The following is a 12,974-nucleotide window of genomic DNA, read 5'->3' as shown; positions in this document are numbered from 1 at the left end:
TACTTAAGACATAACAATGAATGCCACTGACACACAGCATCCAGACTGTATGCACCCCACAAGCTCATTCAGTCATCCAAGGTGGGCTTGAAAGGAAGACCTAACTGCTTCCTTTTCCTCCAACAAATTGTCACTGTGAAGATGTAGCTTCGCAGAAAGTTCAAGTTCTCAAGGGCTTATTTTTAAATCCCAATAGGTCATATATCTAGACTTATACACAGGATTCATTCTAGTCTCTACTGATGACTTCAGGTATTGATTCAAGTATATACAGACGTACATGTTACAAACTGAATGGTGTTATTAATACCAGGAAGACAGAAACAAAATTTCAAAGAATCTTAATAAACCATAAAATTATTCCTATAAAAACAGGATAAGTTTCAACAGGCAAAAATATAACCAAAATGACGTTTTGACCATGTATTTTACCAATCTACTACCAGAAAACAGGTTATAAGAAAAGAAAGGGCTAATGTCCCAACACCAGGAAAGAGTCCCATAGTCCTGGGAAATTGTGGGAACAGAAATGCTAATAAAGTAGAGATCCTGAATCTGGTATTTTATTTCACTTTTCAAAAGAAAAACATTTGGTTGCAGGTTAGAATTGTGTAGGTTTCAAATTCAGTAATGGAACATAAATACCATACGTTATAGAATGTACATAGGGTAGTAGAAATAGAGTACCTTTAAATAGGTGGGTATTTCTGCTATAAAATACTTTTTCTATAAACATAATTAAGCCACATGAAAAAACTAGGTTATCAAGAAGTGGAAGATGTCCTTAAGATTTTCATTCTGACTTCAGCCAGTGAACAAATGATACAGCAAATATCTGCTTGAATTCTCTTCCAGTTAGTCTATGCCCACTCTTCACCATTTTCTGTGCTAAAATTATATACATTTTGTTTCAAGCGTCTCTCTCCCTCTCTCCCTTATTCAATTATACCTCTTCTTTCTTGTCTGCTGCCTATACTGTGGAAAGGAACATTTTCTCAATTCCCTATATTCTCTCTTTCTGTTCAATCCTTTCACACCTGTAAAAAAAAAAACTCTCTAAATTTCAACTATGAAAATCTATCTGCCTTTATTTATTATTCATCTCAAATTTCTCTTACTATAGGAAACTCAAAAATTTTAAGTGGAGTACTTAGCACTTACAGCTAAGGGGAAGAAAATTCAAGTTCTAGCTTTTCCTAGACCCATAAAGTGTGGCTTGGCTGTGCCTTATACCTCTGCTTTAGTTAGCTGTTCTCGGAGCTTTTCTACTTCTTCCCGGAGATCCCGGATAATTCGTGCATTAGGATCCTCATTCACCACAGCATGGTTCACGATGTGCTTGGCGCGGTCTGCATACCGCAGAGTTGAAAGGGTTTCATCATAGTTATCAGCGGCTGGACTAACAGTGGCCACCATGGCTGTCTTGCTGTTACCCCCAAGACTGTCCTAGATGAAGAATGAAATTGAGTAGGATTTTTAAGTTGGAAGAAAACATCATATGAGAAAGATGAAGTCAGAAAGGGTGAGAGAACACATATTTAAGGACAAAACTAGAACTGAAATACCGATATGCTGAACCCCAGTCCCATGCTCTTTCTTCTCTGCCAAGCTACGTTTCTGCAGAAGGGAGATCTGGTTATTAAGAAAGGACGGGGAAATACAAAAAAGGCTCCATTTATTTCAGTTTAATAACAATTGGTTCTAAGTTAATTTGTCCTCTTCTAACAGGCAATATGATGTCGTAAGTCAGCACACTACTCAAAACAAAAAACAATGATTTCTTAAATGACTAAAAATCTTCCTTAGAGAAACTGAACAATCATAATGTTATTTGTTATCTGATCAAAGAGTGATTACCTACAATCTAGCGCATGATGCCATGTACTTGGAATCTATGTGAAGCCTAAATAATGGCTCAGAAAGTGTTGCTGTTACAGACTATCAGTCATCTTGTAATTTTTTTCAAGAATTTTTCAAGAATTCTAGGTAGAATTATAGTCTTTAAAACAAAAGATATGTTGGAGGCACCTGATTTTATTCCCTCTGACAGCACTTCAAAAACTACTCAAACAGGCTTTACTTTCTACACGACCACTTCTACAGTTCAGACAAGGGTGCTGAAGAAAAGATACTCTCTTCATTATACTAAAACTGATCAGTATGGTGAAATGGGCTTTAGAACAGGCTCCAACAAATTCAAAAAACTTTCACTTGACAACACTAAAAAACAACTACATATAACTCAGAATTACAAAACTAGAAATCAAGTCCACCCGGACTCCGCTTCACCATCCAAAGGCTGTATGTCACCCTCCTGTGGCAGGCGGCCTCTAAGACAGCCCCCCAGGATCCTCATCCCCAGGTATTCATACCTCAGTACCATCCCCCTCTCTTGAGTGTGGGCAGGACTTCTGATTTACTTCTAAGGAAGAGAATACAGCAGAAGTGATGGCATGTCACTTTTGAGGTTAGATTATAAAAAGACTATGGTTTCTGTTGTGGGTATTTTCTCTCACTCTTGGGAAACCACTGTCATGAAGTGAAGTGGCCCTATGAAGAGACCTCAAAAGTGAATATGGAAAGAGATCTTCTGGAGCCTGCCAACAACCACTGAGGTGAGCAGATCCAACCCCGGGTCAAACCTTGCAATGACGGCCCCAGATGACACTTTGATTGCAGCCACATGGGAGACCCCAGCCAGAACCACTTGGTTAGGCCACACCCAGAATCCTGACCCACAGAAACTATGAGATAATAAATGGTTGTTGTTTTTAGCTATTAAGTTTTAGGGGTAATCTGTTACATAGCAATAGACATCTAATAATACCCTAATATACTATCCCAAGATGAAAAGAACAACCCAAAAAAAGAGATCTGATACCCTCTTTCAGCAATAGGATATCACTGAATTATGGATTCTCAAGCAGGCCAATATGGGGAATCAAAGATCATAAAAAAGTCAACTTTTTATCTTTGAAGATAAAAGGTTTTTCCAATATCAATATATCTAAAATTTGTTTGTGCAATCTGTGATTTATACCATCCTTGTACAAATTTTACTTAGTCCTCAGCCTTTTGTGAATTATTTTACAGATAAAAAACAAAAGAAAAACCAGAGGTTTGTTCTGACAAAGCAGGTCAAATACTCTGCCTAAAGATCCAGAACTAGTAAACTGAACAATATTCTAATCCAGTTGTACTCTGCCTTCAAGTCCAATATGATTTCATTCCCCCCCAGTCACCCACAATAATATAGCAACAAAGTGCCACTTGGCAACAGAGCGAGAGCTCAGATCTGAGGAGCAAGTAAGGTGACTGGATAGCTTTCCAAGTTATTTTGTCTTAGTGCCAGAGTCAAAATAATTCCCTAGGTACTGCTAACAGTTCAATACAATCACAGACTATGTATCTGTTTATTCATCCACTACTGAAAACTAGGTTTTCCACAGAAAACAAAGCTTAATGAGGTCTTTGAAGGAAATACACTCCAGCACATGAAAAGGAAGGAAACATAAGTAATCTGGACTCTAGAAAGCAGAAGCAACTTCCGCCAAGTCTGTGTGATCACTTGCCTTCCTCTTCGCTTCTAGACACTGATATCAATCACACTGTTTGCACATTAATGAAGATGCACATTAATGAAATTCCAATGTTATATATAAAGATCACATGAATTACATGTCAGATTATAATTCAGTTCACCAACAGCACCATGGTGGAGTGTTGCCCTTCAAGAACTACGGCATTCTGTTAGCCCACATGAACAGCAAATGCTATTGGGTAAAAGGGGATTTGTAACAATAACTACCAAAGGGAAAAAGCAAGCATATTGTGCTTTAATTTGTGCTGAGAAAAGGAAACCTGGCAAATGACAAATACTTGATATTTTAAAAGCCCTTGTGCATGAGTAACAATATGCTTATATTCAAAAATGGCCTCATGCCATTAGCAAAAAGGAAACAGCAACAAAAGAACTGGCACTCATTCAAGGAGAAAGTATAAAGCTTCTTGTTACTCTTTAATTGTTTAATTAGGCAAATCAGGCAAGCTTTGTTTCAAATGTGGCAATTGCAAATTAAACGGACATAGGAAAGAAATTGAATTTTGGAAGGCAGGATTTTTTGAAGCTGAAAGAACTCTTTGAAGTCATCTAATGAAATTACTTCATTTTACAGATGAGAAATTGAGACCCAGGAAGATTGACAGACTTACCAAAGGTCATAATGCTGGTTCAGAGCAGAGCTGAAGGTACTCATTCACTCAGCTCTTTACAGCGTTTACATCTAGAGGGTGGTGCTCTACATACAACACGGTAAGAACTAGAGTAGGGATAAACACAACATGGTCACAGAAAACAGAGAATGAGCAGAAAGCCCAGTCTTGAAACGGTAGGGAAGACTTTCAGAGAAAGTGACATTTGAGACCTAAGATGAATAAGCATTGTCCAGATAAAGATTTATGGGGAGGACAGTGGGAGGGGAGATTGTAGAGAGGAGGAAGAATGTTCCAAACACGGTAAGAATAATGTCCTAGAAGTAAGAGGACTCAACACTTAGCTAGGACTGATCATATTAAGAGCAAGAAGAACAATAAGAGGTAGTGAGGGGTCAGATTATTGAAGGCCTAGAAAGTCACAAGTCATTAAAGAATTTGGACTTTATCATAAGGGCCTCTAACAGAATTATTGAAGAGACTGAAGTTTAAGAAGAGTATTAATTTTAAGACAGTACAACCTTACTATAAAGAAGGAATGGATTAATAAAAAAACTCAAGGGAGATGTTTCAATCATCCAGGCAAGGGATGAAAGTTGCCTTCATTAGGTAAGTGGCAGTAAGAACGAAGAAGGTGGATGAAGTCAAAAGATACGTATTATTTGAGTGTTTATTACCAGAAATTATTTGATGTTAAGAGGCTCACATTTAGAAGGTTACACAGAGAAGCAAAAAAATCTCTTGATAAGAAATGGTTCTCCACTGACCACTTACCAAATGAGTAACCACTCAACCCACCCGGAGAGAAGAGTGACAGAAGAGCACTCATATGTATGCCCCACCAAATCACCTAGGGTACTCATTTTCTCTGACTCTCAGATGTGGTAAATATCAAGAGCATAACACAATTATAATGCAAACACAATGCAAAAACACTTTTAAAAGAAACTGCAAATCTGATAAAGGCTGAGCAATTTTATGAGTTCAATGATAGCTATGTTGGAGAATACTAGAATCATACGAAGTCGAACAAGGATCAGGGAGAGTTAGACTAATTTAGAATTAAAGAAGGACAGAGCAAAAAGGGCATAAAAGCTACTTCAAAGGAGACTGATTTATGTATCAATGGATTCTGAGAGGCCTTTGGGAAAACTGTTTAAACATCGGAATAAGTTTTGCAAAAATGCCCCACTTGTGATCTTGCTGCAAAAGTTACACATGACAAAGAAGGTCACACAGTTTTCAAGTAAAAAACATGACAAGAAAACTTCATTTTTTTAGCCTAAGAACTGACACACGGATGTTATAATTACAACCTAATTTTATTGAACAGAAGATAAAGTGAGTTTTCGAAAATATTTAGTTTTGCTCTTCAAGTATTTTCATGAGTTTCTATCAACATGTGGTAAAAGTAAAGTGTTTCTCCTTCTAACGAAAAGTAACCTTTGACAGGATGTACACTACATAGCCTAGGCAAGAGAAGATGGGCAGCAAAGTCAGCCCTAATCTTATTTCTGCGACCACTGTCCCACTGTAACATGGGAACATTACCATTTGCTTTCAGAGAAGTAAATGAGATCATGTGTATGAAGCACTTTGCAAAGTAATTGATTCTTCTGGCCTCCAACCTATGGAATGGACACTCAATAATTACACTGGCTATTTTAATTCTGTGAATTAATTTAATAAAAGATATTTCCTAGTGTTTGTTTAAATGGACTGAGGTAGTAACACTGAAACAGGACAATGAATATTATGTCTTTTAAATCAGGCACATCCAGGGAATAATCATGAATGATCAGGAAATGTTTCTGTGGGAAAGTCTGAGGAATAAATGAGTATCTTATCAAAATGTCTCCTGGAAATTAAACACATGAGATTTCAAGGTTAATTACTGATGACCAGCATGATTAATGTTTTGTAATACCCCTTAAATTCAAGACCTATCTACAAGTGTTTTTTAATTATCAAATTTTGCTTGTTTATTTCTTTTGTTTTAAATTTCTATTTTTTTTTTCTTTTTTTTTGCATTTTGGCCAATGGAAGTAATCTACCTGATTTTTTACACTGTGGCCAGTTTCACTTAATGAAGCATGCTCAAATGGTGTGCAGAGTTCTAGAAAGTAAAGATGAATACCACTAACCTTTTGAGAGAGTAGAAAATAGAAGAAAACCCAGCTTCCTTTATAAACATGTTATAGACTAAGTCAAAAGTTGTGTCACCTTGGAATAACAAATATTGTTAAAATGTCCATACTACCCAAAGCAGTCTACACATTTAATGCAGTCCCTATCAAAATACTAATAGTGTTTTTCACAGAACTATAACAAAAAATCCTAAAATTTGTATGGAACCACAAAAGACCCTGAATAGTCACAGCAATTTTGGAAAACAATTCCAAATTTCAAGTTATATTACAAGGCTGGAGAAATCAAAATGTAATGGTACTGGCACAAAAACAGACATATAGATCAATGAGGCGGAACAGAAAACCCAAAAATAAACCCACAATTACATGGTCAATTTATCTTCGACAAAGCAGGAAAGAATATCCAATAGGAAAAAGAAAGTCTCTTCAACAAATGGCATCAGCTACATTTGAATGAATGTAACTGAGTGGTCCAGAATGAAACTGGACCACTTATCTTACACCACCCACAAAAATAAATTCAAAATAGATTAAAAACACCTTTAATTGAGGTGAAACCATAAAAAATCCTAGAAGAGGGGCACCTGGGTGGCTCAGTCGGTTAAGCGTCTGACTTCAGCTCAGGTCATGATATCATGGTTTGTGGGTCTGAGCCCCAAATTGGGCTCTGTGCTGACAGCTTGGAGCCTGGAGCCTGCTTCAGATTCTATGTATCCCTCTGTCTCTCTGCCCCTCCCCCGCTCTCTCTCTCTCAAAAATAAATAAACGTTAAAAGAATTTAAAACAAAATCCTAGAAGAGAGCACAGAAATGTCTGTGACATTGGCTATAGCAACATCTGTCTAGATATATCTCTGGAGGCAAGGGAAATAAAAGCAAAAATAAACTATTAGGACTACTTCAAAATAAAAAGCTTCTGCACAGTGAAGGAAACAGTAAATGAAACTGAAAGGCAACCTACTGAATGAAAGAAGATTATTTGCAAATGACTTATGTGATAAAGAGTTTGTATCCAAAATATACAAAGAATTTACGCAAATCAACACCAAAAAAATAAATAATGAACAATCCAATTAGAAAATGGGCAGAAGACATGAACAGACATTTCTCCAAAGAAGACAGCCAGATGGCCAACAGACACATGAAAAGTGCTCAACATCACTCATCATCAGGGAAATGCAAATTAAAATTACTTCATACCTCTCAGAATGGCTAAAATAAAAAACACAAAAAAATAATAAGTGCTGGAGAGGATGTGGAAAAAAAGGAACCCTCTTGCACTGTTCGTGGAATGTAAAATGGTGCAGAAACTCTGGAAAAAGTATGGAGGTTCCTCAAAAAGTTAAAAATAGAAGTACCCTAAAATCTAGTAATCCCACTGTTGGGTATGTACCCAAACAATACAAAAACACTAATGTAAAAGGATACATGCACCCCAGTGTTTATAGCAGTACTTTTTACAATAGCCAAATTACAAAAGCAGCCCAAGTGTCCATCAACTGATGAATCGATAAAGCAGTGGTATATATACACAATGGAATATTATTCAGCCATGAAAAGGAATGAAATCTTGCCATTTGCAATGACATGGATAGAGCTACAGAGAATAATACTAAGCAAAAATAAGTCAGTCAGGGAAAGACAAATACTGCATGATATCACTCATATGTGGAATTTAAGAAACAAAACAAACAAGCAAAGGGAACAACAAAAGAGAGAGAGGGAGACAAACCAAGAAGCTGACTCATAACTATAAAGAACAAACTGATGGTTACAGGGGTGGGGAGGTGAATTATGGTATGGGGATTAGGAGGTGCACTTGTCGTGAAGAGCACTGGGTGATGTACGGAATTGTTGAATCACTATATTGTACACCTGAAACTAATGTAACATTGTATGTTAACTACACTGGAATTAAAATAAAAAATAAAATAAAATTTTAAAACAGCCAAAAAAAGGAGTTGTGTCCTATACTAAGTGTTATATTCTCAACCCCTAGCACAGTGAGCAACAGGTGTTCAATAAAGTCTTGATCAGTGACAGAATAACCTATCACAAAACTAAACAGAGCTCATAAAATTATTTCTTTATTTTAAAAAAACAGAAAGAAAAAGTATTAGGTAAAATATTTTGTTCTAGATTGGTAACTCTATACAGAGTTAAACTGTCACTGGATTTTCAATCCTCTAGCTCCCAGTCCCATAGCCAATTCACCACGACACCTCCAAGAGGACTACAGGGAGGGGCGCCTGCCTAGGTGGCTCAGTCAGTTAAGCGTCTCACTCTTGATTTTGGCTCAAATCATGATCTCATGGTTCCTGAGATTGAGCTCCGTGTCGGGCTCTGCACTGGCAGCATAAAGCCTACTTGGGATGCTCTCTCTCCATCTCTATGTGCCCCTCCCCTGCTTATTCTCGCTCTCTCTCTCTCAAAATAAATAAACTTAAAAAAAAAAAAAAGAGACTACAGGGAAACTTGAAGACGAGAAGAGACCTGGAAATAGCCTCTCTCTTCACCAAACACCTATTACATGTCCTTACTATCTCTCTTATGGAATCACTGACTCTTTTAAAATATTTTGTGTACACATCTTATCTCCCTTACTAGATCCTGAGCTATTATAGAGGGAGGAGGGTCTTACATTTCTTTACATTCTCCTCATAGCACTCCATAGTCTTTTTTCTTTCTCATTTCCATCTATCTTACATATACTAAGTCAATTAACAAATTAATGACTGTGTGCTCTACTCTGTATCCTTAAACAACACCTAAGCTGAAAGTAAATTAAAATGATCATGAGTAGCCTTGATGTTAAACAGAAAAACAAGGTCCAAAATGTCAGTCAAACAAAAGGAGTCTGTGAGAAAGAGTAGTCCAGCTGAGTCCATAAGACAGTGGAAATCCTTTCCTATGACTCACTAGGCTATCAGATTAGCAGGAGGTCCTTCTGCTACACCCCAAAATCTCAGAGGCAACTGTGTGATTCAGTGTGCCCTAAATCCCATTGCTTCCAGATTCTGATGAATCAGGTGCTTAATCTACTGAAACTATGATTATCATGTAAGATTTTAAACTTGAACATTATTAGAAGAAATGGTAATTGGGAGGAATTAACAATCTACTCTTCTCTTCCTTTCTACCAACCACTAAGAGTACGCCAGAAAGGATGGGGGTGGGGGAGTGGGGAGCTTACTTTGAGCAGCCAAGTGAGAACTGAGTCACGATATGGAACAAATTTATTCTTGTTTTTGCCAGCACTCTGATCTGCTAGGGCTGAGATAACGAGACCGAGGGTCGTGAGGGACCTGCATGGTGCAACAAACCGGAATAACCATAAAAAACTGAGTATATTAAGTATCATATTTTAGCACAAAACTGAACATCAAGATGCCTTGTACCTGCATTAGAACAGCACTGCCATCAGCATTTTGTTGCTCAGTTTAAAAACCCATGAACTCTAAAAGCTAATATCCTTCTAATACTACTGAAGCAATTAAATTGCTTAGCTCTATTATTTTTTTTCATTTTTGTAAATAGCAACATGAGCTGTAAACCTTTAGGTTAAGATAAGATACAAACACCACATATCTTTAAGAAAGGAAGCCACAAACACAATACAATTAATTAAAACTTAGTATAAGGCAAAAACATTTATATATGTGTGTCAGTGTATCTATCTATGTCATATATATCTATAAATATATCACACACAATATCATTCATATATATCACCATTCAATAATACAATAACAACATAGCATCTGGATGATGGTCTTTTATGATCTCCAGTTAGTGACTCTCACTGTGTTTCCTTCTGGATTCCTGCCCACAGGAGCTAATAATTTAGCTTGAGGTAGAAAATATAACCATTTAAAGGAACTGGTACACAAAATATTACTTTATAAAACCCCGGCTTCTTGGTATAAATAAGCACCACAACAGTCATAAAAGGAAAAGCTCAACGTGGCTAGTACACAGGTTGATGTTTGCTCAGACCGTGACACCCAGGCTGAGATGTCTCAACAGCTTTTCCATAGCTTAGACCAGTGGTTCTCCCGTGGAGGGCTACTGTGCCCCAAACAGGGAGCAGCTGGCAATGTCCACAGATATGTTTGGGTTGTTACAACTGGGGGTGGGAGAAGAGAGGTGGCAGGTACTACTGCCATCTAGTGAGTAAGGCCAGGGATGCTGCTAAACATCCTACAACACAAAAGAACAGTCCCTGGGACAAAGAATCACCCCAAATCTCAGTAGGGCTGCTCTTGAGAAACCTCTGACTTGACTGTGCTCTTCAGCCCCATTAGACATCTCAACAAAACATAAAATATGCTTGGGCCCATAAATATCTATGTCTATATAAATATAGATATATATTTGAAAAAAGTATATATATATGAAAAAATTCTCAATTATTTATTCAATATAGCCTCAATAATTCCAGAACCTTATTCTTTTAATAACCACAGAAGTTCCCCATTTGGCTCTTAAGTCAGTAAAGTAATAAAAGTAAGCTTCTGGAAAACTTACTTGTTGATGTTGCTCCCCTCCTTCAACCTGTCCCCTGCGGCTCCAGTTTTCGTTGCCCGCTCGCTGCCAGCTAAGTCAACCAAGCTCAGTTTGCCCACTTTCTCTCCAGATGTCTACAAAGTAAATCAACAAACACTTATAAACAGTTAAAGAATACAGAAAATGCTACATCTCTACCGAATGATTTTATTATCTAAATCCTTTATTAAAACATTTACTGTTATTTCAAAATTATCTTGTGCTCACATAAAACAGTGTAAGAGAACTGTCCAGTCTAGCAGTAGATAGATACACACAAAATATTCACGGCTTTACTAATTCAGACAAGAGTGAAAGCTGCCTCAGAAAAATAGTGCCCCCAAAATGGGATATTTGAAGGGAGCCCAATAAAATTTTCATATAACGGCACTTGTAAAATATAAATTTTAATGATATAAAGTTGTTTAAAATTTCACAAATATTTACCAATAACCCTGAAGGAAAATATTTGCAATTCTTACTGATGTAAAAAAAAAAAAAATTAAAATTTTATATAATGGGGTCTCTCAAAAACCCAACACTTGCTTAAGTTTTTCATATTATTTATATATAATAATTCCCTTACTTCATAGTTTCAAGTATAAACTTACATATTTTTCTAGTTATTATATATATATACACATATATTGATATGTCCTTTATCAAAAATGTTCTGTAATGTAATCACACACATAACACATATTCTATACTTCAGCAGAAATACAAGAAATGTGGGAAAGCAATGCCCAAATCTACAGACTGGATCTTTTTTTTTTTTAATGTTTATTTATTTTTGAGAGGGAGAGAGTCAGAGCAAGAGAAAGGCAGAGAGAGAGGGAGACACAGAATTGGAAGCAGGCTCCAGGCTCTGAGCTGTCAGCACAGAGCCTGATGTGGGGCTCAAACTCACAAACCATGAGATCATGACCTGAGCCGAAGTCAGATGCTTAACTGACTGAGCCACCCAGGCACCCCCCAGACTGAATTATTTTTTAAAACTTTTCTTTAATATGCACATTTATATTTATTTCCATAAATAAACTATGTTGCTAACAAAAGGATATTCGGCTTCCCAAATCAAAAGTACTTTTGGTTTAAAAAAAAAGTCATCAGTATGTTTTTTGTTTTATGCTGAAAAGGAAACAGAAAACAAAGAACTCTTTGTTGTTACACTAATCTTGCTGTGATGGCAAAAAAAAAGAAAAATATGCTTTCAGCAAATGAAAATCTTACCAAAATCTAGCATTTTGCCAGCATGATTATTTTAGCTTCTGGCATTTGAAACTCATTTGCTGGGGTGGGGGGTAAGGCATCATAATAAAATATGCAAATATTCACATAAAAAGTAAGTAGTAAACCAAGAAAAGTTTCAGTATGGTGGAAGCATATACATCTCTGGCTCTGTTTACTCTTCATAAGCTTCAAAACCAAGTATTCAAAACATTACAAATCCGATACTTTTATAGTACAATTTCCCCAGTATAGTTTTTTCCTTCTAATACTTAGCTGTTTAGCAGAAGAGAACATTTCAAAAGAATCTCTACTAAATTAGCTAGAGTTAACATTAGCTTCTGCAGTCAGCCATCAAAGTTTAAAGCTCAAAAAATTCTGTGGCAGAGACCGTGAACCATCAGCATGTTTAACTTCTGTTCCACGTTCCTTTAGTTGGACAGGATGGGGCTAAAAACTACATTTTTCAGATTCCCTTACAGCCAGGGTTCATGATGTGACTTAGGTTCTGTCAAGCAGATACATGTGCTTCAGATTTGGAAAGGAGAAGTAAAGTAGAGGTCATCCCCCGGACTGTTTTGGCTGTTTTCTGCTGGCAAGCAGGATCACAGAAATATGAGGGTTTCTACAAGTGTCTCAGCTTACATTCTCCAGCTTCCAGGTCACTAAGAGGCAGCTTCATTAACTCCTATGGCCTAGATCACAGCTACTGAGCATGCCTGGATCTCACAGCCCTGGTGGTAGCCTCAGAGGTAGTCTCATCCTTGATGGGTGAGATCTGTGTGATTATTCCTAGAGATTTACTCTAGAGCCCACTCCCCCTCAGGTGTTCTAACAA

At 37.0% G+C, this 12,974-nt stretch overlaps 1 protein-coding gene across 1 annotated transcript in view; it reads right to left on the bottom strand.

Moving 5' to 3' along the window:
* The window catches only part of KIF13B (kinesin family member 13B), a 203,102-nt gene that overhangs the window by 107,313 nt on the left and 82,815 nt on the right, over nucleotides 1-12,974 (bottom strand). The window contains exons 9-11 of the mRNA XM_047090638.1: nucleotides 10,889-11,001; nucleotides 9,555-9,666; nucleotides 1,234-1,446 (exon numbers count right to left, since the gene is read on the bottom strand). Coding sequence (XP_046946594.1) covers nucleotides 1,234-1,446; nucleotides 9,555-9,666; nucleotides 10,889-11,001 — 438 coding nt within the window. The remainder of the gene's footprint in view (nucleotides 1-1,233; nucleotides 1,447-9,554; nucleotides 9,667-10,888; nucleotides 11,002-12,974) is intronic.

Source organism: Lynx rufus, unplaced genomic scaffold (genome assembly GCF_022079265.1).
Source record: "Lynx rufus isolate CCGP_SWC_20201006 ecotype Redwood Valley unplaced genomic scaffold, mLynRuf1.p SCAF_3, whole genome shotgun sequence".
Taxonomy (NCBI): Eukaryota; Metazoa; Chordata; class Mammalia; order Carnivora; family Felidae; genus Lynx; species Lynx rufus.
The sequence above is the reverse complement of the archived record's forward strand: the minus strand, read 5'-3'. Positions and strand labels throughout refer to the sequence as shown.